The following is a 23,064-nucleotide window of genomic DNA, read 5'->3' as shown; positions in this document are numbered from 1 at the left end:
GCTCTCCTCCACCCACCTTCTACTCTCACTATGGATTTGTATTCTCTGTGAAAATCATAGTCCGTGCAGACTCCTGCCTGACCTCATCTGTCTTCAGTACAAACAAGTAGGGGTCAGAGCTGATAATTGATTTAATCAAACCTCCCCACCTTGAGCCCATCTGTCCCTACTGCGCATCTCACAACTTACCGTCCTCATACATGCCCTGCACCAACCCTACATACTTCTCTGCCACTCCTGAATTCCTCACTGCACGCAGCAGTTCTATACTAAGAAAAAATGCAGTTTTATGCTGCAACCCCCCAAATGCACTCCCTGAAAGACATCTTTACCCAAGAAGGTTTGAAAAAAAATGTTTTAACTCTCTGATTCCTGTATGGATTACGTTTATTTAAATTTGTTATGAAAATTATTTTTCCTAAAAAAAGAAAAGTTGTTCTGGGATTTAGAGAGAACTTTGGGGTCTTCACAATTCTGCATTTAAAGAAATAGAAATGTAAAACACTATAGCCTATGGATATGGTTACTAATTTTATGAATGTTAGTTTTTTTTTACATTGTGTAAATATAGACTGGGGAAAATAAGCACCTGCATTAGCCTTATTATCAGTATGACAAGTACAATAATGTCTATTTCTTGCTCCAGAGTTTGTATAATATTATAATCCATGCAGTATAGTAATGCCAAGACAGTTTGAAGTCTCTAGTCTGTTTGCAGGCAGTGACACTCTGGTAGTGCTGTTTGATGTCCTTTCACTACACAAAGACAAAGTCCAGTCATTTCTTTTGAACAGTAGCTGCAAAAACAGTAGCCCTATATACCTGATATATGTCACATAGACTTTGGCACTTTCCCACAATAAGCACAGGCATTCATGAAATGAAACAGGCTGAATTCAGTGAACTGAAGTCACAGTGTTGTGTACTAAGTCCCACTGGCGTACTGTTGTGATTTATGGTGACAACCGAACAAAACACCCATTGTTGTGTTACATTATTGTGAAACCTGTTTTTGTAAGTCACAATGTCTGCACACCCTAAAATTCTGTATATAAGAATATAATGACAGTTCAAAATGTAAGTGGGAAGTAGTTCAGAATTACAGACGTATTAAAACCGTTTCTTTCCATGGTCATTTTATCACAATGATGGAGGAAATCCTACAGTCACTTGTTGACTTTCACTATAATACTACAACTCGGTTTATTAAAGACCTGTCAATGATTTTCTTAGGAACAAGTGTATATGACTGTTCTTCTGAAATAGTAAAGTAGTAAAGCCACAAACTGAGAGAATACAACTGTGTTCATTTTTCATACAGGATTGTCTGATGACATATGGAGGGTGACATGACTTTGGCTCTGTACGCAAACGTAATAGATTTTCCAATGAAGGAACTGAGATGGATTTGAAGCATATCCTCTGGCTAAAATGTATTACATTTACCACAGTCCTCAATCAGCAATGTCTGGAAACTATGACCACCATCAAAGAATGTGTGCAGCCTTCACTGAAGCTGTGTTCAGTTGTTTGCCATCATTTCTCTGTCCATTCCCTTACAGGCTGATTTGAGTTTCATTTGTGCTGTTTCAGAGCTGTTTGGGCTTCTTTAGTTGTTGGTTTTTTTAGCCAAGTTTAATCTGGCTTTTCTAATCCTCAGACTGATGATTTGTTTGTAACTTGTGGTGAACACTGTGGATTTCCACTCATGGTAGTCTCTCTTTATGATACACTTTCCTCATAGACACTGTTCTTTACTTGGCTTCCTATCAGGGGTTTTTATTTTCCACGGAAAGGATCTTGTAATCGCCCATTACTGGGTTCTTCAACAACATTCAACAAGCTGCTGGAAACATTTCTTGAGAGATTTTGGTCCATGTTGACATGACGACAACACTGCTGCTGCAAATTTGTCAGTGGTACATGAATGGTGTGAATCTCTGTTCCATCACACCCCAAAGGTGCTCTACTGGATTGATATCTGACTACTATGGAGGCCATTTGCCTACAGTGAGCTCATTTTCATGTTCAAGAAACCAGTTAAAGCTTTGAGTTTTGTGACACGGTGTTATATCCTGCTGGAAACAGCCATCAGAAAAAGGCTACACAGTGCTCATAAAGGGATGCACAAGGTCTGCAATAATAGTAAGGTGGGCTGTGGCATGTAAATGATGCTCAGTTGGTACTAAGATGCCCACATTGTTACACCCCTACCCTGAACCGCTGTTACAAGGCAGGATGAATTCATGTTGGTTACTCTAAACTCGGACCCTTCCAACAGATCGTCACAGCAGAAATCAACTCATCAGATCAGGCAACATTTTTCCAAACTTCAGTCCAATTTTGGCGAGTCCATGTGAAATGTAACGTCAGATTTGTGTTCTTAGCTGGTGTGGGCTTCTGCTGCTGTAGCACATCTGCAATCAGCTCAAAGTAGTCTGACCTCTTGCATCAACACAGCATTTTTGCCAAGAGAACTGACTCTCTTTTCTTCCCCTTTTATGTCCTATTCTCTGTAAACCTGAGAGATGCTTGTGTGAGAAAGTCCCAATAAATGAGCAGATTTTGAAAATACTCAGATCAGCCTGTCTGGCACTGAGAACCACACCATGTTTCAAGTCACTTTAATCACTTTTCTTCTGATAGTTTGAACATCAGCAGATTGTCTTAACCACGTTGGCATGCCTAAATACACTGGCAAAGTTACTGCCTGTGATTGGTGATTTAGATATTTATGTTGAGCAGTCGAACAGGTGTACCTGTTGGCCTGTGAGTAATAGGCTATTGTAGCATAATGATGGCTATATTTCACTTGCACTGACAACTTTTTCAGCTCATGTTGATCCCAGAAACAACTCCAAATACAACAGCCCTTTCAGCAGCCTAACCTATGTAATCAGGGGACAGTCTACCCCTGTCTGTGGAACAGCTTGGAATCAACAGTACAATAACTTTTGGCCTTTTGAAAAAGAGTGCACATCAATAAAGTGTTTTTGGCAAATAGCTAAAGCAACAAATGTTGCATCACTCTGTAACAACATACAGGCCTGTATGAGTGATGCAACATTTGTTTGACTGTACCTGCATGTTCTCACAGCTAGCATGTCACATTTAAACTTTTAAAACTCACTTTTGTATTTCTCTTGCCTCCTTTCTGGGTTGTTTTCGTTTTTTTCCCCCTCTCTTTTTGTTTTTGTTTTTTTTTCCTTTTTTCTCGTTGCTTGTTTGGTAAATAATAAGAGAGGAAAACAACATCCCAACATGAGAAGTTCTGTTTTGTATTCATTGTAAACAGTTTGTGTTTTCCGTCTTCTTTTTTTCTTTGTAAACTATATTCACAAATACTCAAAAATATTTTCGAATAAAAAACCCTCACTTTTAATACTCTAACTCAGCGGTCCCCAACCTTTTTTGCGCCACGGACCGGTTTATGCCCGACAATATTTTCACGGACCGGCCTTTAAGGTGTCGTGGATAAATACAACAAAATAAAACTAGTACCGGTACCGAAAAAAAGAAGATTGATTCATAACACACGTGAAAAGACCAAGGAAAACCGAGTTAACGATAAAAACGATAACAAAATAACGCTGAAAACCAATAAAAACCCTGAAAACCATACATTTCACACCTGAGCATCAACTCTCGCGGCCCGGTACCAAACGACTCACGGACCGGTACCAGTCCGAGGCCCGGGGGTTGGGGACCGCTGCTCTAACTGGCCACATGTAGGGCTTCTAGTCTCTACTACCCTTAAGACTCACTTTTAAAACAAAGACTCGATTCACTCAGTAAAAGTGTAAAATAAAAATATTTTCTATTCCAATCATTCATGGATACATTTGTAGAGATACAAGTAACAGTACATCAAACAAAGTCAAGCCAACTCCTCTAAAGGGCTCTACTTGGCCCTTTAGCAGCTAAATAAAAAAATGCCACCTTTAACAGTGGGAAAATCCAAGTGCATGCTGGCAAAACTTGTAATTGTGACTGTTTGAAATCCAGATATTCAAAAGTACTCATGATGATAATACAGTAGCAAAATATTACATATCAAGAAAGAAAGGCTAACATGAAAAGAGTATTCTTAAGACGCGATTACAGAAACAAGGTAATCAAACTGCACGACGTCATTGACACTAGTAACAAACAGACCCCTCTTAAAAGTGAGTCCTTTAGAAGCTAGGGAAGAGGAAACAACGCTTTGACGTTCAACTAGTGTGGGTCATGTCATTTGTGGCAACATGGGCAGTGAGTGACAATCAGAAGATCAGTTCATCATCTCCTTTCCCCGACATTAACATGTAGTTTTCAAAATTGGTTCAATAGCAGAAACTTGGGGAAGCCTTGGCTTGTTATGATGCTTTTGCAGTCCAGTGCACTGCCGAGTACCACCGGTCATCCTGTTCAACTCTTAAAAAAAAAGGGTTTCATGAAGAAGACATCTGGTGCACACTGGGGGCATCCTGTCCACGTGAAACACTTTGGGAGCTTGTAGACCACAACTTTGTGAGTAGGCTAAGGTTTAGTATAAAGAAAGGGAAAAAAAGAAAAGAAAAAGAATCTCTCTCCGAGGTCTTGCTTTTTTTTCGGGTTTCTTTCTACGTCTTCTTCTTACTCGGCCAAACCTGTTAAAACTGAGCCCACCCTAAAAAGCAAAAATCATAAGGAAAGTTTGGTTAATGATGGCAATCGGACATTTTTACACTTAATTCTTTGTGCACAACCAGAGGAGCAGTTACGTACTTAGTTGCCATTCACTTGTGTTGATAGTGTTCCTGCGTGGTCGATTGCTGCCCTCTCTCTACTACGATTCTCTCGTTCCTCATCCTCCTCATCTCTCTCCTCATTGCCACTGTGGTTCTTACAATATAGCCTTAAAAAACAAAAACCACAAACAGTGTTTGTAAGTTATGGAAATGTGTTTGTTTTTTTAAGTGATGAATAAGTCAGGAAAGTGGAAAACCACAGAGTGAGTGCTGAACTAGCCGCCAACACTATGCTGATTTCATTACTGCAGAGCTCCAAACTTCCTCTCGCATTAACATCATCACAAACACTGTGGACACAAACACTGGGAGCTTCATAGCAGCTCCTGTAGGTGTAATGTGTAGATAGAGCAGTGCTTTGGTCCATATGATGTAGCGATCACAGCTGTAAACCATGCACACCATTTATCAAACCTTAAAAAAGGACCATGTTGCTGTATTTTAGCCTTAAGTCTTTAGTGTTTAATGGTTTGCAACCTCCGTCATGCTAACACTGCACTCTTCACCTCTGCTGGAGCGGAGAAAAATGAGGAGTCATTCAAAACAGCATGTGAATGATGTTTATCTTTATATGTTAATGATGTTTAGGGTGGCTGTAGCTCAGGTGGTAGAGCAGGTCATCTACTGATCGGAAGGTTGGTGGTTCGATTCCTGGCTTCCCCTAGTCTGCATGCCAAATATCCTTGGGCAAGATACTAACCCCAAGTTGCTCTCCGATGCGTCCATCGGAGTATGAATGTGTGTGAATGTTATCTAGAAAGCACTTAGAAAGATGTGCTTGTGCGAATGGGTCTGAATGGGTGAATGCACAAGTTGTGTAAAGCGCTTTGAGTACTCAGATGAGTAGAAAAGCGCTATATAAGAACCAGTCCATTTACCATTTACCATTATCAGAACAACCTGCATGAGCTCACCACAGCTTTCCAAAAAAACTGTAATGAATCATATTAACATTTTGTTTTCCAGGTTGACTGATAACAAACTCAGAAATTAGCCGCCTGGCAACAGCCGCTTTGCTAACTGCATTACAGAACCGGGGCAGCCTGCCAGCAGCTGACTGTCGTGGCTTGTTGCTCCTCAAATTGACCCTAACACAACTATCAAGGCACTCCGTCTGGCAGACCATCGGGTATGTACTGAACATCGTGAAAGAGGTGACTGTGTGCATCCTGCTGGATCAAAAGATGCATCTTCCTGAAACACACACTTGTACCGAACAACAAAAACACTTTAAGGAGAAATAAGCAAGGAAGGAATTCTCCTTTCACGATACACTCGATGCTTTGTGACAACACTAAAAAATTAATAAAAAGTCTTAAGAGCACAATTTTTCTACCTCACTTCCATAGTCGTGATCACAAATTTGGGGCCGGGATTACAATAATCAACATAATATATACCAGAAGGTGTTCTAATTCAAATCCCTACACATCACTGCGACAACCATTAATTATCTTTGTGATCCAGTATTCACGTCAGTAACTGAGTTACAAAATAATTGCAATGCTCTTGATGATCACATATAAAAACAAGTGATTGTGTGTTAACAATTACTGTCACTATAATGAGACCACAACTGTGCAATAAATATATAATTAAGCAGTTTAGGACACAAAAACAGAAGATAAAATAGAGAAGTTTTGCTCACTTGTAAATGCCACGCGCCATGTTTTCAATATACTTGGCTTTGTCCTGCAGGCCGCAGTGGTAGTGGTAGGTCTTCACACATGCTTTGATTTCACACCCAATGGTAGCACCCAACTGAGTACACAGTGTGCATTTCTGGGGGGAAATACCCAACACAATCCACAACTCTGTCAGAACGAATTTTAGATGCAAAACTTAAAACTGCTATTTGTTTTGTGTCCCCACCATTCTTTTGCCTCTTTTGATTTCCTGGATGACAGTTTTCACATCAAAGTTTCCAAATTCGGCCCGTGACGTGGTGGTCAGCTGTACCGTCCCCGATGAAAAAAGCTGAAACAGATCAGAGATTAAATGCAGGCCGGCGGTACTTTAAAAGCACATCCACAGATTACTCTCCGAACCCAAATTCTCACCATGCACTTGTAGTGTGCGGCCACTTTTTTGGAGTTATCCGTATGAAGCATGCCTCTTGTTTCATTCTCTTCCTCACCAGCATGGCAAAAGCCGCAGCGCTGGCCGCTGTCTCCAGGGCTGGTCCGGAGAGGTGACCTGTCCCGCTAAATAAACAAAGAGGGCACATCAGCTAAAATTCACACCCAGCACAGACACCATTCAAGGGAATCTCGTATTGTTTTATGGACTCTGAACGATGCCGTACGTGAGAGGAGCTCTCCTCATCTGCAGCCTGTGACGAGGTAGAGCGTGTGTCTTCTGACTGGCCGCGAGATCCCGCCTTGGCTCTCCCCTTCTCAAACCTTCCCCTGCCCCTGCTTTGTGGAGGCGACGAGTCTGAATCCTCGGCCACAGCTCCCTCTTCATCTAATGACAAAGAAATGAATCGGGTTTCACAAATTTCAACTTCACAACAACACAAAGACACATGCAAGTGGAAGTGTTTTGACAATAAAACAGATTACAGTTTTAAATCAGAATACTGCTAACAATGGCTGTTGTTGCACAGGTTCAATGATAAATGTCACAGGCTTGTGTGTGGTTAAATAGTAGCAGTGTAACTGATGTTAAAGTAAACTTTACCTTGAATGCCATCCTGGGAAGCATCCCTGTGTTTGCGGCAGTAAACGCTACAATCAGAAATAAAACAGTTCAGTTAAAAGAACCCAGGACTGAATATGAGTGACAAATGGTTGAGATTAATGACCAGCTGTGCAGCTATAGTTAATAAATGTCTGGGTGTATGACTGTTTATTGTACAGTAACGCTCAGCAGAATCCAAATGTAAGAGTCTTACAGGTAAATCCCTTGTGAGGGATTCTCTTTGATCTGGGCTTTGTCCTTAACAGCACAGTAATAGTGATACGTCCTCCGGCACGTCTTCACATCGCAGCCGATGGTCGCACCCGGTCGGTGACAAGAAGAGCACATCTACAACAACAATTTTGTACGCTGATTTAAAACAGTCATCAATTAGTAACGCATTCATACATGGATCTGAGAAATGATCGCTCCAAGTATTATGCGTCTGGTGTGTCATATGAAAATATTAAAAACATGTCCCAGTGGGACACCGCTGATTGATTCAAGAGAAGAACAAATTAAAATCAGCAGGGAAGGTTAAACCAAAAGGAAAACAATGTGACACAATTTAAAAGAAAACCAGCACAGGAAGCTTAGAGCGGCTGATAACATACCGTCTGTAGATGAACACTGAACTGATCAGAAAGCGTTATTTTTCAAAACTGATGAATATTTTTAGTTATTTTTTTCTTATTGTAAGAATGCTTTGTTGTTTATGATCATACACCAAATGTGTAGTTACTGGTCAAATAAGACCTGTCTTTTAAAGGAAGGGATTTAATGTTTTATAGTCAGAAATATGAGCTGATTCATCAACATAATATCCAAAAGATGAATCAGTGACAATCTGCAGAATGGTTTGGAAAACAAATTAAAATGTTTGCAAACGCACAACTTTAAAGGCTACATTTTTTACTCTTTACTAAGTGATGATTTTGGTGATGATGTAACAAAAACAATTATTAAATAAGTCAAATACAACATGTGCAACTTATTAATGCACAGCTCTGCAGATCAATTCTCATTTCGAAATAAGCTGCATTTCAGTGTGACACCCCTCTCACACTTATATACAGGAAATACAGAATAGTGCAAGCACACACTTACAGACCACTGCAGTGCATCCCATTAGCATTCAGTGGCACACTGACACACACACACACAACCAGTTTTGAAAGCATCCTGGAAAAGCCATCTTTTTATTTAACAGTATGTCAGATTGAGGCAAGAAGAACCAGCAGCTTTAGATCTTTTATTGGATGAGAACAGCTGACATTATATATGTCAGCTGTCAGACAGGATATAATGTAATAATAGCAGCTGGTATCAACCCCAGTCCTCTGTAGCAAACTTGCATAGTTACACACACACACACACCCCCACACACACACCCCCACACACACACCCCCACACACACACCCCCCCCCACACACACACACCCCCACACACACACACACCCCCACACCCACACACACACACACACCTTAAAAGGTGAGACACCATTATTATAATGATGATGATTATTATAGCAAAAGCAGTAAAAACTATGAGTACATTTTGGCATTAGTAAATATTACTTAGAAGCAGGCATTGTACAGCCACAGATGTGCAGCGTTTCCTCAAAGAGAAATGCGCTCAGGGTCATTCCCTTGAATGATTCCACGACTGCTTTCAGATGCTAAACAGTCTCTGAACTGAAAATTTGGGCCTTTAACACTAATTTGGCAGCGGTGCTAACCCATGGATGCAGCCTGTCTGCTGACCTGAGCACAACAGTAGGTACTCACCAGTTTATTTCCCCTCTTGATCTCTTTTTTCACATCCTCAATGGAAAATCCTCCGATGTTTTCACTGTCTGAATGTGATGTGACGAGGGCTGAAGAGAAAAGCTGAAGAGGACAGAAAAAGAAAAAAGAAAATAATGAGATATTTATTTACGTAGCATTAATATAAGAATGAATTTGATATACAGAACATCTCTGGCATTATTTCTCTTAACTACTGCTGATGTACAGTTTTCCACAAAGTCATTAGATCATTTATGGGAGAAGAATCATTTCATTTCACAACTGCATGAAGAAATAAAAACAAAAACAGACGTGAGCTGTTCACTATTCTGCTCATGTGGCAGAGGGCTGCAAAGTAGGCAGCTTGGATGACGGATCCCGGGCTGAAAAGCTGAGAACAACGCGGCTTCCTCACCATGCACTTATGGTGGGCTGCCACCTTCTGGCTGTCAGACACCAGCAGCTGCCCACACTCCTTGTCCCGGTTGGTTCTGCAGAAGGCACACTTGGGTAGCCGTGCTGCTGCTGCGGCTCCTTTCCTCTGTCCTGACATGGCCAAAGGCTTTTTTTGTTTGTGAATCTAATTTAGAAAAGGAAAAAAAGTAAGAAAAACAAGATAAATTTCACTTGCAAAAGCTTGAAGACTCTTTTAGCAGGGATGGAATCAAAGGAAATGTTCACTATATGTTCACTACATGGAGTTTAATCACCGCTCATAAACTAGAAACTACAAGACAGTAGATATTCACCGCCAACGTAGGCAAAGAGTGAGTGATGAATACAAACATCACTTACAGTTTGGATATTTAAGCATAAACCACGTTCTTGGACTCACACACCCCCAACCCCACGCCCTCACCTAAGTGAAATAACATGTAAGTTGCTTTGGAAAGGAGCCACGAGAAACTCTTTTCCAGAAACAGCTGGAAACAAAAACTTTCAACTACTCGCAGACAAGTAACTTCAAAACAGAGGGGGAAAGTCACAACAGAGCAGCTCGTGCCTGCTTTAAGTGCTGCTTGGCAAAGCCAGGAATGGATCATACATTGGGGGGAGGGGGGGGGGGGGGATTTCCAATTTCACTTCAGTTTTTCCAACTTCAGAATCTCATAAAGTTTATTCTAACCAAACATGTGGGTTTTTTTTTCTAGATGCTGAATGGAGAGGGGAAAAAAGTAACAAGCACCTACAGTTTTTGTGCGTGAAGAAGGCAGTCAAATATAAAATCCTGTTGTAAAGTGTCATGGCTGAAGGCCATATTGTGAGGATGCAGGGAACCTTTACCAGTCATCCAAAGGCTAGATAAGATTAAAAAGGAAGGGAAATCAGCAGGAGCTGGTGGAGCACATCTGATGCAACCCGGAGTACTTTTAATTATAATGTCCTCCATAGCAGTTTTATTTGTGATGACTAGTTAGTACACAGGCATTACCTGGAGTTTGAATGATTTCAAGTTTCATATTGTTTTTGATTCAATGCCAGCTAAATTTTAATGCACATCTTATTTATGTATTAATCTAAATTTTATTAAAATTCAAACAAATCCGTTAGTGTATTCTTCAGAGTGCATAGGTGGATCAAACCCCCAAACGTGTGCTGTTATTCTCACATAGTCCGCTGTCATAGTGCTCTGCACACATTCTTTAAAGGAAAAAAACCCAAAAAACAAAGGAAAACTTAAAAGATATAATCAATCCACAAACGAAACTGCGTCATTTTATATAGATATTAGAGAAAGAAAGAAAAAGAATCACAATAGCAGTGCGCTGCGACGCCTTGATAGAGCCATTACAGCCATGACAGCAGGGCCAGGATTTCACTGCGGCGGCTCCAGCAACAGAGCTCAACGTGCAAACACACAATACTGGCCGAGCAAATAACACCAAAAAGACTATATTTCAACATCTGCTGCTCTCTGAATCGCTCCCACATCACAATCTTGCACTACAAGACGATAGTTGTTGGGGGGATTTTTGACGAGAAGGGGCGAAACATAAGAAGCGACTGAAATTTCTCCTACAAACTTTTGAATTGAAGGGGGTGTGTGACTCTTTCTCCACCAAACTAGTTATAACTGAAAATGTTTTACTACGAACATCTCAGCGCCGCGAAATGTTCCTCCCAAGGCCTTTTCATGCAGAGAAATAAAGGTCGGTTGTAGGAAAATGTGACTCTTCGACATTATGATTTCACTGGAAGTCGAAAAACTGCGAATATTTCCCTTTAAATGTGGGAAATTATCATGACAGGCGCGGGTCTTTGCGAACCGTTTCGAAGTAAAGAGCGCCATACGTGATGTATCCCTGTGAAAAGCGAGCAGCTCGGCTTGTACGCAAGCAATACGGCCTGAAACGACAACAGGCCATAAAACACAGCGGGTATCATCCAGCCGTGGATTCACAGCTCGTAGCTTACCTGTTAATGTAATCTTATCGCGCCGAAACGCTACAAAAGAAGGAAAAGTGCTCCGGCCAGCGGCTGTGTTTCTTTCCGTCCTTCAGAAGTGATCGTGTGCTTTTCGCAATAGCACCAAGCTAACTAAAATGTCCACGGCGCTAGGACTTCCGGGTCTGGCTTTCACAATAAAAGTCATGACGACAAACTTACGTGTCAGGCGTAAAAAAAAAAACAGCAAAACTGTTTTTTAAAAAGACCTAATTGAAATGGCTTTAATTTTGAAGTGTATCTTTCCTAAAAGCAGAGCAGAACAATGGCCGGGCATGCAGGTTTAGTAAAAGCTAGTACTGATTTTAATTTAAATATAAGTTGTTGCTGTTGTTATAGCTAAAATCAGCCCATGTTATCACGTTTTGGGGATTTTTGTCTTAAATTATCAAAAATAAATGTCTCTTCTAAGAAAAAATCCATTTGATTTAATTTATTTTCTTTCATGTTGCTACAAAGATAAGTGTGTCTAAACCTTGTACGTTATCACATTTTTATCACATATCATCGGGGCACATGAGACCATCAAAGAAGGACTTGTAAATAAATGCCATTTACACTGTGTAATGTAATTACAGATGGATCTAAGTTTGGTCCCCGTGACACACATTAAATGATAGATAGATAGATAGATAGATAGATAGATAGATAGATAGATAGATAGATAGATGAAATAATTAATAGAATTTATAAACTATAAAAAACTGACCTAAAACTAAAATAACACTTTATAATAAACTAAAAAACACATAGTAATAAAAACACATACATAAACTGATAAAGTGCAAAGGAGAACTTACGACACTGAGTGTATGAACCTCAGTTTATGGGCTGGTGGAAGGGGTCTCTCATGATGTCCATTGCATGATTCTGTATCTGTTGATATAAATATCCCTTAAACAATTGAAGCTGCTGTTGTTGCGCCGACTTCTTGTCACCTCAGAGAAGTTGCTATACCAAATAATTTTTGAAGATGTCAGGATACTCTCCACCACACAATGCTGAAAGGAAGTCAGCACAGCTGCACCAAGGCCAAGCATGTATCCACCTCCTCATCATACAAAACAGTTGTCTTAATAATACTGTCTGTTTTGTGGCCCGTTTGAGGTTGCTGGGTATATGCAGAGTCAGGTATTTGACTACAGTCACCACAGCTTTTCCTCTAATGAGGAGGGATTGAAGGATGTGAGGTCTCCTCCTACCACCACAATCTCTTTTATCTTCCCCAAATTTCCCACAAATTGTTTGCATCACACCAGCCAACAAGTTCTTCCACGTCTCTCCTCTACATTGACTCATCATTAATTGCAACAGCTGCATCATCTGTAAAAGTCACAATATGATTGCCCGGATATTTTGCTGAGCAATCACGTGTGAGTAGTGTGCACAGTAAGGGGCTCAATACAAGCTCAATCACAGCTGAGCTTTTAGGCACTGGGACAATAATGGACCTCTAAGGCACCACAGTCTGGGATATGTTAAAAAAAATGCATGTCAACACCATGGTGGGGCCCTGAGTAGGAAAAGTTTAAACCAGTGATGTCAAACTTATTTTATGTTATGAGACACGTGCATCCTACTTTGATCTTAAGCTGGGCGGTCCTGTAAAACTCCCCTTTCAGTCACTCTAAAGAAATGTAACTTGCATTTAAACCCTGAGATATCTTAATATAAAAAAGTACAATTTCAAGAGAATGCCTCAGTTTTTTTAAAAGACCTGAACGGTAATAAACAAAATAATGAAGTAATAAATGTGTAAAATTACAGAAAAAGTTCTAGAAAAAATCCCAGAAATTTCCACAGTATTTCATTTAATTATTTACATATTACTTTATTATTTTAGTGTGATATGAATGTCAAGGACACCCTTATCAGTAGGAAAAGTAAAACTTATGAAATTACAGTTGCAAGGTCTAAATTTATGCCCTTCATTTACTGTTTTCAAAGCCATCCAGTGGGCTGAATTTGGAGTCTTTGCCAGCTCAATTCTGGATCCCCTCATGTTTGACACCTGTGGTTTAAACTATTCTAGAAACATACAGCATTGTGCAAAAGTCTTGAGGTGCCTCTCAGTTCTTTGTATTTTGCTTCCAAGGAGCCAGACTTTCTTTTAGTAATAGTTTTGCATGCTTTCATCTTTCTCTTTCAGCTAATTCCTTTATGGATCTCTTCCATTATCCCACCCTATACCTAGAATCCACCTCTCTCACTCCAACCATCTTTCCTTTTTCTCTCTCTCCTCTGTTCGTGTGTGTGGGTTCCTGCCTGTGTTCCAGAGGTGGAGTGTTTCCTGGGTGTCGGCCCTCATTGCCCACACTCCTGAAATTCGAAAGCAGTTGTGTTGATTATTACCTGGACTATTAATCTAGTCATGAATTGGCCTCCGCAAAGCCTGGACGTCAACATTATTATTATATAACATTACTAAGACAATGTGGGATCACCCTGGCAGACAATGGAGCAAAACACAGCCACCCTCCGAAGAAGAGCTTTGAAGGTGAAGTGTCCATATGTTCCCTTAAATGACATTCAAAGTTTCACTAATTTCTATGCAAGTAAAAAGCTTTTATGCAGGGTTTGTTAATGTAGTGTGGTTATTATCACAAATTTGGACAACATGTAGTTGGAGAATACAGAGGAGAGTCAACCCATTATGCCTGTCATCCGTTATTAAGTGATGGTAAGTGGACATACATTAAAGAAAGAGTCAAAGGAGCTTGCAAAGAAAAGCGTCTGGACTTCTTTAAGTTAAGTCCACACGCTTTTCTTTGCAAGCTCCTTTGACTACGATGACCTGGATGACTGAGAACCTTCACAGACATTAAAGAAAGACTTTGGTAACTATTCACGTTGAAGAACTTTTTGTGGTCCATATGTGTTCTAGAAATTGCTTGCTTTGATAATATCTAGTAAAATGTGTTTTACAGATGTTGCTATTGGATACTGAATTTTCTTGTGACTCAACAAAGAAATCACTAAAAGGCGATTAGATGAAAGAAAAAAAACAACTAATCCTGTTTCTTATTCTGGCCGATTTTTACAACGTTTAGATTTCATAACCACAGATAAAACACGAACTATTTCTCAACTAATGGCTTATATCTTCCCGAGAATTTAGATGCACTTGATTTCTATTAACGGGCTGTCCGGTAGAGTGGCCTCCCTTCAAGTCTGCAACATACTCCCCCTCATTAGTATGTAACTTTGTGAAACATGCGCACCCGTAGCGGGGCAGTGGGCGTGCCCACATCACGCAAAAGTGATAGGATAAAATTGGTGTCAGTCATATTACATAGCAAAACATGACCGCCCATTGTCCCCGGGATGAGAAGAGGACGGGTGTTTCGGCAGAAAAGAACAGGGAAATGAAGTTGACAGACGGGCAAGCCCAGCAGCAAGTCACTCTGTAATAACTAGGAAGCTAGCAAGTTCGATGACAGGGGTCACTAGAAGTGAAATTTACGTCAAATATCACTGCTATGAATGTCTCTAGTTTGAGGAAGTTGTAGCTACAGTTAGGGGACGTTAGGTAGCTACAGCTGTCAGACAACGTTACAGACTTTTTCAAAGTAACGTTACAGTGGATATTGAAAGTGGAGACGACTCGCTAGCCCGCTAGCTCACCTTTGGTCACCGAGCGTCTTTGAAGTTCAAAGCTACCCTTCATTCGGTGAGTGTACACAGCCTGAAGTAAATATTTCAGCAGGGTGTTTTGTGCGTGTGTGCTTCCCCACAACCGTCGTTCTCTAACTGCGTCCTGTTGGTAGTTGCCTTGTTTCTAGCTATAGCTAACTAGGTCACAAGCTAGCTCAACTTTTCCGATGAGCATGCTGCAACGTTGACATTTTGACGTCCTGTTCTCCGTTACATCCTTGTTTTGGTTTGAAAGCTTGCCTTCTACTGTTCAGCTGACCCCGCTTAGTTTGAAAGTGGACTAATATAGACTAATATAATGAATCCACCCTAAACTCAACGTAAGAAACGTTAAGTACGAAAAGTTGTTAGCCTTTTTTCGACTAACGTGAAGTAGCGTTGTGAGTTACTTTAAACTTTAGTCTCTTCCTTATGAGCTTCTGTCTTTAGCCAAACGCCATAACTCACTCATGTGTAGCTCATCAGATGAAGGTTTTTTTTGTTGTTTTTTGTTTTTTTGTTAGCGATTTCCTGATGCAAAGAGGTACAGGAAGTCGAATAGGTTTATTTGCACAATTTTAAAAACCCGTGTTATGTTTCATCAGAGATCTGGTCTTGGATTACCTGTCTTCAGCCATGCCTTTTCCTTTTGGAAAGTCTCAGAAGAACCCAGCTGAGATAGTGAAGAGTCTGAAGGACCATGTTGCATACATGGAAAAGCTGGATGCTGGTGACAGCAAGAAGTGTGAAAAGGTCAGCTGTGGATTTCTCTTAGGATGGCATGAATGTTAAAACTTACAGTAACGCTGAGCAGCAGCTGATCATACTCTTTTACCCCCTCATGTTATTAAGGTTGCAGAGGAGGTGTCTAAAAATCTTGCCTCACTGAAGGAAGTACTTTGTGGAACAGGTGACAAGGAGCCCCAAACTGAAGCAGTGGCTCAGCTTGCACAGGAGCTGTACAACACCAACCTTCTAATTTCTCTCATTGCAAACCTACAGAAGATTGATTTTGAGGTAGGAGAAAAAATGCCTTCTTTCTGCACTGACTTTATGAGTTTAAAGTATTGATTGCTTGGTGCACACATTGAATGATCAGTGGGAGTGCGTGTTTGCATGCCTGATTTGAACGTTTATGCCCAAAGCAAAAAAAAACAACAAAACCCTGTGTATATCAGCACCCAGTCTGAGTGGTTGTTACTGTGCAGGGGAAGAAGGATGTGGTCCATTTGTTCAGCAATATTGTGAGACGTCAGATTGGCACCCGCACGCCCACGGTAGAATACATTTCTACACACCCACAGATCCTCTTCATGCTTCTCAAAGGGTAAGTTCATATTTTCAGTCTACAGAAACTCAGTGTTTGGTCATTTGATGTTCAATCTGACTGCTCTTTGTCCATTTACATGCATTAACAACAGATCCACCCTTAGAGCCTCATAAACAAACAAACAAATCCTTAGCATGAAATAAAAAGCATTTGGTTTTTGCTTTTTAGGTACAAATACCTTCCTTTAACATGCCTTGCAGTCTTCTGCATTAGCCAGTATGAGTTTCAACAACTCCCAAAGGAACAAGCATGAACTTGCTCACATGTGGGCTACACATGTAGATGATGGATAAAGCAAAAAGTACAGTGCTAGTTTTACAGCTCTGAAAAACTGAGTCATCCTGCTCACTCACTCAGAGACCAGCTGCATGCTCCGGCTGCTGTTTGGAGGATCGAATGCCATCTTATCCGGTTGAATGTCACAACTATAAAGAGGAAGATTGGTTTGTTTATGAGAGGCAGACATCAAAACCTGACATTTAACGTTGATGTCTCGGTTTTTTACACTGCTAATGAACTCCCTTGTTGTGCGTGGGGAAATTGTGTACTTTTTTGCACAGGAAAGAAATACCTCTCTGTGGAAAATGAGATCTAGAAATGTCACGTTCAACCCAAAATTATACCAAACAACTTCATTGATCCCACTAGGAGCGATTTGTTGTACACAAAACACAGGAACATTCATACAAACGGATGGGCAATAATGTGGAAGGAGATGGATTAAAATAGAAATATATATGAATAAAAAAAATACTAATAGAATATAAACCACACAGAGCATTTTGTACTATGATTGCAGAGGGAAAGATTGTCCAAAGAGGTAAAACATTACGACACCCTGATGGCTGCAGAGGCAGCTCACTTACAAGACCACATTCAGCCAAAACACTTCCTGTTTTCATAAAAAAAAATCTTTTTTTTGGTTCACTGTTGAGCTTGTGAACAACTCTTATTAATAATGCTGTTCAGGCTGCTTCTACTATTTACCATTAAACCAATAGATAATAGGAAAAAACTGTGTAGACTCACAAAAAGTGGACAGTGGGTAACAAGACTGGCAAAAAAAAAATATTTAGGCTGTGGAGAAACTGATTTTTTTGTTGTTGCCCTCTGTGGTCATAAGAAACCTGGGGATCATGAAAAATGCCACCAAAATATTTGTATAACGGTTCCCACACATCACCTTTTTAAAGCCTCTTTCAGACGTTCAGTCCTCTCTGCTCATCAGAGACATCTGAATATGTCAGCTGAATGGCCCCCCGGCCACTTTTCCATGGAAAAAGTCACAGCTTTTAATACTGCAAGAATCTGAATGCATGCCCTTCGCATGAACCAATAGGTTCATATGTCTCGCGCCAGTATCTTGCGTTGCCCTGCTTTTGTTAAGAAACATGAGAATGCTTTAAAGAGCAACAACATGAGGGGGCGAAGAAAAAGAAGTTTGTATGAGACACCTGCTTTCCTTCTGTTTCACAGTCTTGTGCTGCCCAAGCTCATTAAGACCTCAAACCAGATTGTTCTTTAAATAAATTGTTGTACATGTCACAGAGGACAAAGCATGAACATCTAGGTTGTTCCACATTTTAGCACAAAATTCGAAAGGCACATTTTGTGTACATTTAATGGCCGGATGGGTGCACAGACCTCTCGAAAATCACAAAATGCCTTTCACATCTGTGTTAACGTTGTTCACTTTGCATCATTTGTATCATTTCACATCTAGACTATTACAGATTGAAATGTTTATAAAAATCCAAGTTTACGTAAGTCTCTGCCAGGTCTCTGTCTGAAGAAGTCTGCGACAGGTTGGATTAATCAAAGTCAGCAGTGACGGTAGTTTGTGTTCCAGCTGTTTGTACAAGACTTTTGAGTTCATAACTAACCTGCAGCAGCAGAGAGCAGTGCGATAATATATGCTATTACAGGGTCCATCGTGATCGAACTACAACATCCTTACCTTCAGACTGGTGGGTGTTTTTTATAAACTGGACTTTAACGTTTTCTGAGCTCCATATGGGACGTTGCGTTTCTAATTATCAAAGCGACCAGAAGCTTATGATGTTTCTTGATGTGCTGTCAAATATCTGGCAGAGCTTAGGGGACACTGTCTAGCATAAGAGGGTTATGGCTCATTCTGTCATAGTTGTGAGAATATAGGGATGAAACCGGGATGGGCGTTAACTTAAGTGACCTTTATCTGAATACTGTCTCTTTAAAAGATTGATGAGAGAGCTTATAATGCATTCTTTGCAGCTCCTTGATTTAAGCCCAAGAGTATATCACACTAAGAAATAGTACAGCGTCCACTACTGTAAATAATAAAGACTGAGAGTGTTAATAAGACCCTTTGAAAGCAAACAGCAGCCTTTTTATTAAAAGTTACTATTGTGACGTTGTATAAACAGTTCTCAAACAAAAGCTTGGTGTACTCCTTGCCATTTTTCTACCTGCTTAAATGAGTATAACAAGCTTTGCATCCTGTGCTCCTCTCCCTGCCAAGTAAGCAAATTGCATTGGTTCAGACTTTCCATTCACACTTAACAAAACATAGTTTTCTCCCAAAGTTTTTCATAATTAATGGGCACAACTGATCTAAAATCACTGCTTATTGGTCATCTTTAGATGAGTACATAAGTGCTCCAAAATGCGAAGATCTGGTTTCAGGGTAGTGACCTATGGAGGATGCTGCCATTCAGCAGACTTGTTTTGGACCAGATGTAACACTTTTTATTTATTTATTTGTTTTAAGGATCTCTTACACATTCTTCAGGCTCTTTTAAAAATATAAAAAATATTTTGGCGATTTACAGAATTTGTTCCATAAGTTTTACCCTAGTTTAAATTCTCAGTGTCACTGAGTGATTGACGACTTCTCTGCGTGTAGATCACTGCTGCTGTACTCACGTTCTGCCTTAGTTTAATCCATTTGTTTATTTTTTGCAAGGATCTCGTTCCTTCGTCACTGGAAACACAGAGTTGATGTCAAACTAACAGTGAAAGTGTTTAGGATGTGATTATACATCCTGAGTGAAAGTTGTATAACTTGTGATGAGTTCACCATCACTTGGACCTGACATGTATGAACCTGTGCAGATACGAGGCTCCAGAAGTGGCTCTTAACTGTGGGATGATGCTGAGAGAGTGCCTGCGTCACGAGCCTTTGGCGAGGATAGTGCTCTTCTCTGAAGACTTCTTCTGCTTCTTCCATTATGTGGAGCTCTCAACCTTTGACATCGCCTCAGATGCTTTTGCCTCGTTCAAGGTACACTAATATATTTTCTTTTTAATGGCGAGATTAACATCCTGACTGTTCCTAGCTAATATCTTGGCCTCTTCTATTCCCCATCAGGATCTTCTCACGAGACACAAGATTATGTGTGCAGACTTCCTGGAGAATAATTATGACAGAGTGAGCTTTCTTGAGTGGTTTTGATATTTAATTGGAAAAACTGCTCATTCTTTACCCAACTTACTTTTGACATTTTTATCAGGTGTTTACAGAGTATGAAAAACTTCTGCACTCTGAGAACTACGTCACAAAACGGCAGTCTTTGAAGGTACATCCTCCTGCTCCTGCTCAGTCTTAAGTTTAACTGACAAGTTTGCGGACTGATTCTTTAAACTCATGTATATTTATTTATTAGCTGCTAGGTGAACTTCTCCTGGATAGGCACAACTTCACTGTCATGACGAGGTACATCAGTCGGGCAGAGAACTTGAAGCTGATGATGAACCTGCTGAGAGATAACAGCCGAAACATCCAGTTTGAAGCATTCCACGTCTTCAAGGTGCGCAAACATTTCTCAAAATCCACTCTTAATAAATCTGAATTGTGTCATGAAAACCCAACATACCTGCTACTTTAAGATGGTCTAATATTGAATGTGGGTTTTTGTTTAGTCAGGCTGAGTCATTGTGATTTCTCTTATTTAAAAGTTTGGTTGCTGCTAACAGCTTCACCTCTCATGTTTTTACTGCTAGCTGGATATTTGGCCAGCTTTCTGTTAGTGTCTTTAGTATCATTCAGCTGCTTCTCCTTGGAGTCCTCCTGTCTAGCAGTTGGTCAGTCAGGAGGACTCCAACTCTGTCGTGTTGGACTACAGCTGGCGAAGGTGTCCTTGATCTGCTCTGGAGATGGGATCACTGAACCTAATCAGAACCTGCAGCAGGAGGAGAACTGGTTCATGATCAGAGCAGAACAAGAACTACCATCGCAGCTGCAGTGCAAGACTTTAGCTAAAAGTTGATTCACTGGACTCTGTGCATTGCATCCACAAATGGTACTTAAACCTTTTACATAATCTTTCCCAAGGTATTTGTTGCAAACCCCAACAAGACTCAGCCCGTGATGGACATCCTTCTGAAGAACCAGACCAAGCTCGTGGAGTTCCTTGGCAACTTCCAGACGGATAGATCTGAGGATGAGCAGTTCTGCGATGAGAAAAACTATCTGATCAAGCAAATCAAAGACCTGAAGAGACCCACAGCGTCCGAGGAAGCTTAATGCAGTCGTCCCATGCTAATAATGGGACGACTGCTCTGTCAGGTGGTAGATTTTAGAGGTGGTGGTTCAAGAGGAAAAAACAAAACAAAATAAAAACATGCATAATTAAAAGTTCATACTAAGTATAAAAAATAGGAAACGTTAAGATTACTTCCTTCACTTTCTGGCTTAGTGTGGATGTGGAGGTTCTTTCCATCCAGCAACCTGAGTGGGCCAAGAACTGTTATTTAAACCGCAGTGCTTCTTATTTAGTTATAACCAAATGCCTTTTGGTTCCTTCTTCTAATGTTGGACCTTACGCTGTTACTTTTCCATATACATGGAAATTCACAACCAGCTCGAGCACTGAGGTCATTTTCCAGAACTTGTACATGCTTTAGAGATTGAAAGGTTGAGAGGTAAATATATTATTTTTCTAATGTATCTTTTATGCTAAAACATTTAAAGCCTCCAGTAACTCTTCTTTCCCAATGATGCTTATTCTCATTGCTTAGGTTTGGTTTATTGCCTCTTTTGTTTTTTGGAAAGCTATTCTTTGTACAGGGACTGTCTTTAGAAAACCAGCTTTAGAAGAGTGGCACGTCTGCTCATATTGGGCAGGTCAGCTCGTAGTAGTAACATTTGGCAATTATTGCACAGTTTTCAGGCTTTCGTTGGAGTGCACGCGATTATGCTGGTCAGAAACGACCCTGCAGTGCTGCACTAGCCAATGCATTAGCTGTCACAGGAAGAGAAAATCAAAACCATAGAGGAATCAATTAATTGTACTGTGATTTTTCAGGCTGTGCTCAGCGACGCTTACATGACTGAAATAGAAACAAGGCATCAGATAACGCTGCAGGCTACCAGCCCATCCGTTCACAGCTAACGCGGACAGCCAGGATACACCGATTGATCTCGCTGGAAGCGCTTCATTTCTTCTTCACGTTCTAAAACTGATGGCAACAAATTAACAAAAAATCATAAAAATGTTACACTGTTATATTCATATTGGAGCACGGTGTGTTATTGAACCACAGACTTTTATAATAATTTTAATCGGGGTCGTGTTTTTCCCCTGATTAATTTCACTGCTACACTGGACTTGATTAGTCTGAAGACTGAAATATTACTAAAACAAAATGACATTTCACCTCAGAAACCACACAAATGCAAACTCCAAACCACACCATCATTCACTTTAATACAGAAGAGACAAACTGCTTAAGGAGATGGTAAATTGTTAGGTTGGCTCTCTTTTCTGATATGATTATAACAGTGACACAGTGCATAACAATATGCCTGCTAAGCATCAGAACAGTAGGTCCCATCTCATGTCACAATATTGTCAGGATAACCACATGCACTGTTCCACATGAGATTTTTGGATGATGAGCACTGACTTTACTCCTCACGTGCATCACCAGAGCTCAGTTGAAATAATGGCCCTATTTCTGCTGTTGTTGTTGTTGTTATAGTGGCTGAAATTACAGCGTTTCAGAATGTGTTGTCTGTGCAGACTGTTAGTGTATATACCTCATGGGATTTGAGTTTGCGGATGCTGGTTTTTCTTTTTTTCTTTTTTTTTCCTTTTATTTCCTTGACAAGATATTTAATTTGACATTTGACCAAAACAAAAGCACACAGCAGTGGTTTGAATGGATGCCGACATGTGATACATTTGTTCCGACTTGAGCAGGGACTGCAGCCTGGTTTTCACAATGGAAAACTGGATCCTTTTTTTTTTTAAACTTAAACTTTTCATTGTGTGGTACCTCACAAATGTTAATTCATAATGAATTGCAGTGTGGTACCTTGTAATGAATTTTTGCCTTATTTAAAGACATTTCATGGATCATGATTGATCCTTTCGATTTCTAATTTGTTTTAAACCAAAGCTGATATGAAAAAAAGGGTTTAAAAATGTAAAAAATT

The 23,064-nt window shown here is 40.2% G+C and overlaps 2 protein-coding genes across 7 annotated transcripts; one reads left to right on the top strand and one right to left on the bottom strand.

The window, feature by feature from the left end:
- Positions 1 to 3,792: 3,792 nt before the first annotated feature.
- Positions 3,793 to 15,537, bottom strand: phf6 (PHD finger protein 6). Of its 3 annotated transcripts, XM_006781821.3 has the most exons (12): positions 15,308 to 15,537; positions 12,484 to 12,559; positions 9,654 to 9,818; positions 9,239 to 9,340; positions 7,666 to 7,799; positions 7,452 to 7,498; positions 7,075 to 7,235; positions 6,830 to 6,973; positions 6,642 to 6,746; positions 6,418 to 6,551; positions 4,747 to 4,876; positions 3,793 to 4,648 (listed from the first exon to the last, which is right to left on the bottom strand). In XM_006781821.3, the coding sequence occupies exons 3-11, from the start codon at positions 9,789 to 9,791 to the stop codon at positions 4,747 to 4,749; spliced, it is 1,095 nt and encodes a 364-aa protein (XP_006781884.1). In that variant the 5' UTR covers positions 9,792 to 9,818; positions 12,484 to 12,559; positions 15,308 to 15,537; the 3' UTR covers positions 3,793 to 4,648. The 3 variants fall into 3 exon arrangements, with proteins under 3 accessions (XP_006781884.1, XP_006781885.1, XP_006781883.1); XM_006781822.3 differs by lacking the exon at positions 12,484 to 12,559; XM_006781820.3 differs by lacking the exons at positions 12,484 to 12,559; positions 15,308 to 15,537 and adding an exon at positions 11,654 to 11,784.
- cab39l1 (calcium binding protein 39, like 1) lies at positions 14,985 to 21,261 on the top strand. 4 transcript variants are annotated; one of them, XM_006781823.3, is made up of 9 exons: positions 14,985 to 15,353; positions 15,922 to 16,069; positions 16,169 to 16,333; positions 16,525 to 16,643; positions 19,740 to 19,908; positions 19,996 to 20,055; positions 20,138 to 20,203; positions 20,291 to 20,434; positions 20,959 to 21,261. In XM_006781823.3, exons 2-9 carry the CDS (start codon positions 15,953 to 15,955, stop codon positions 21,148 to 21,150), a joined length of 1,032 nt encoding a protein of 343 aa, XP_006781886.1. In that variant the 5' UTR covers positions 14,985 to 15,353; positions 15,922 to 15,952; the 3' UTR covers positions 21,151 to 21,261. The 4 variants fall into 4 exon arrangements, with proteins under 4 accessions (XP_006781886.1, XP_006781887.1, XP_006781889.1 ...); XM_006781824.3 differs by lacking the exon at positions 14,985 to 15,353 and adding an exon at positions 15,430 to 15,657; XM_006781826.3 differs by lacking the exon at positions 14,985 to 15,353 and adding an exon at positions 15,430 to 15,671.
- Positions 21,262 to 23,064: the final 1,803 nt, after the last annotated feature.

This window comes from Neolamprologus brichardi, chromosome 2, assembly GCF_056152115.1.
Source record: "Neolamprologus brichardi isolate AB-2024 chromosome 2, ASM5615211v1, whole genome shotgun sequence".
Classification (NCBI taxonomy): domain Eukaryota; kingdom Metazoa; phylum Chordata; class Actinopteri; order Cichliformes; family Cichlidae; genus Neolamprologus; species Neolamprologus brichardi.
Note: the sequence above shows the minus strand (reverse complement) of the source record. Positions and strands in the feature narration are given on the sequence as shown.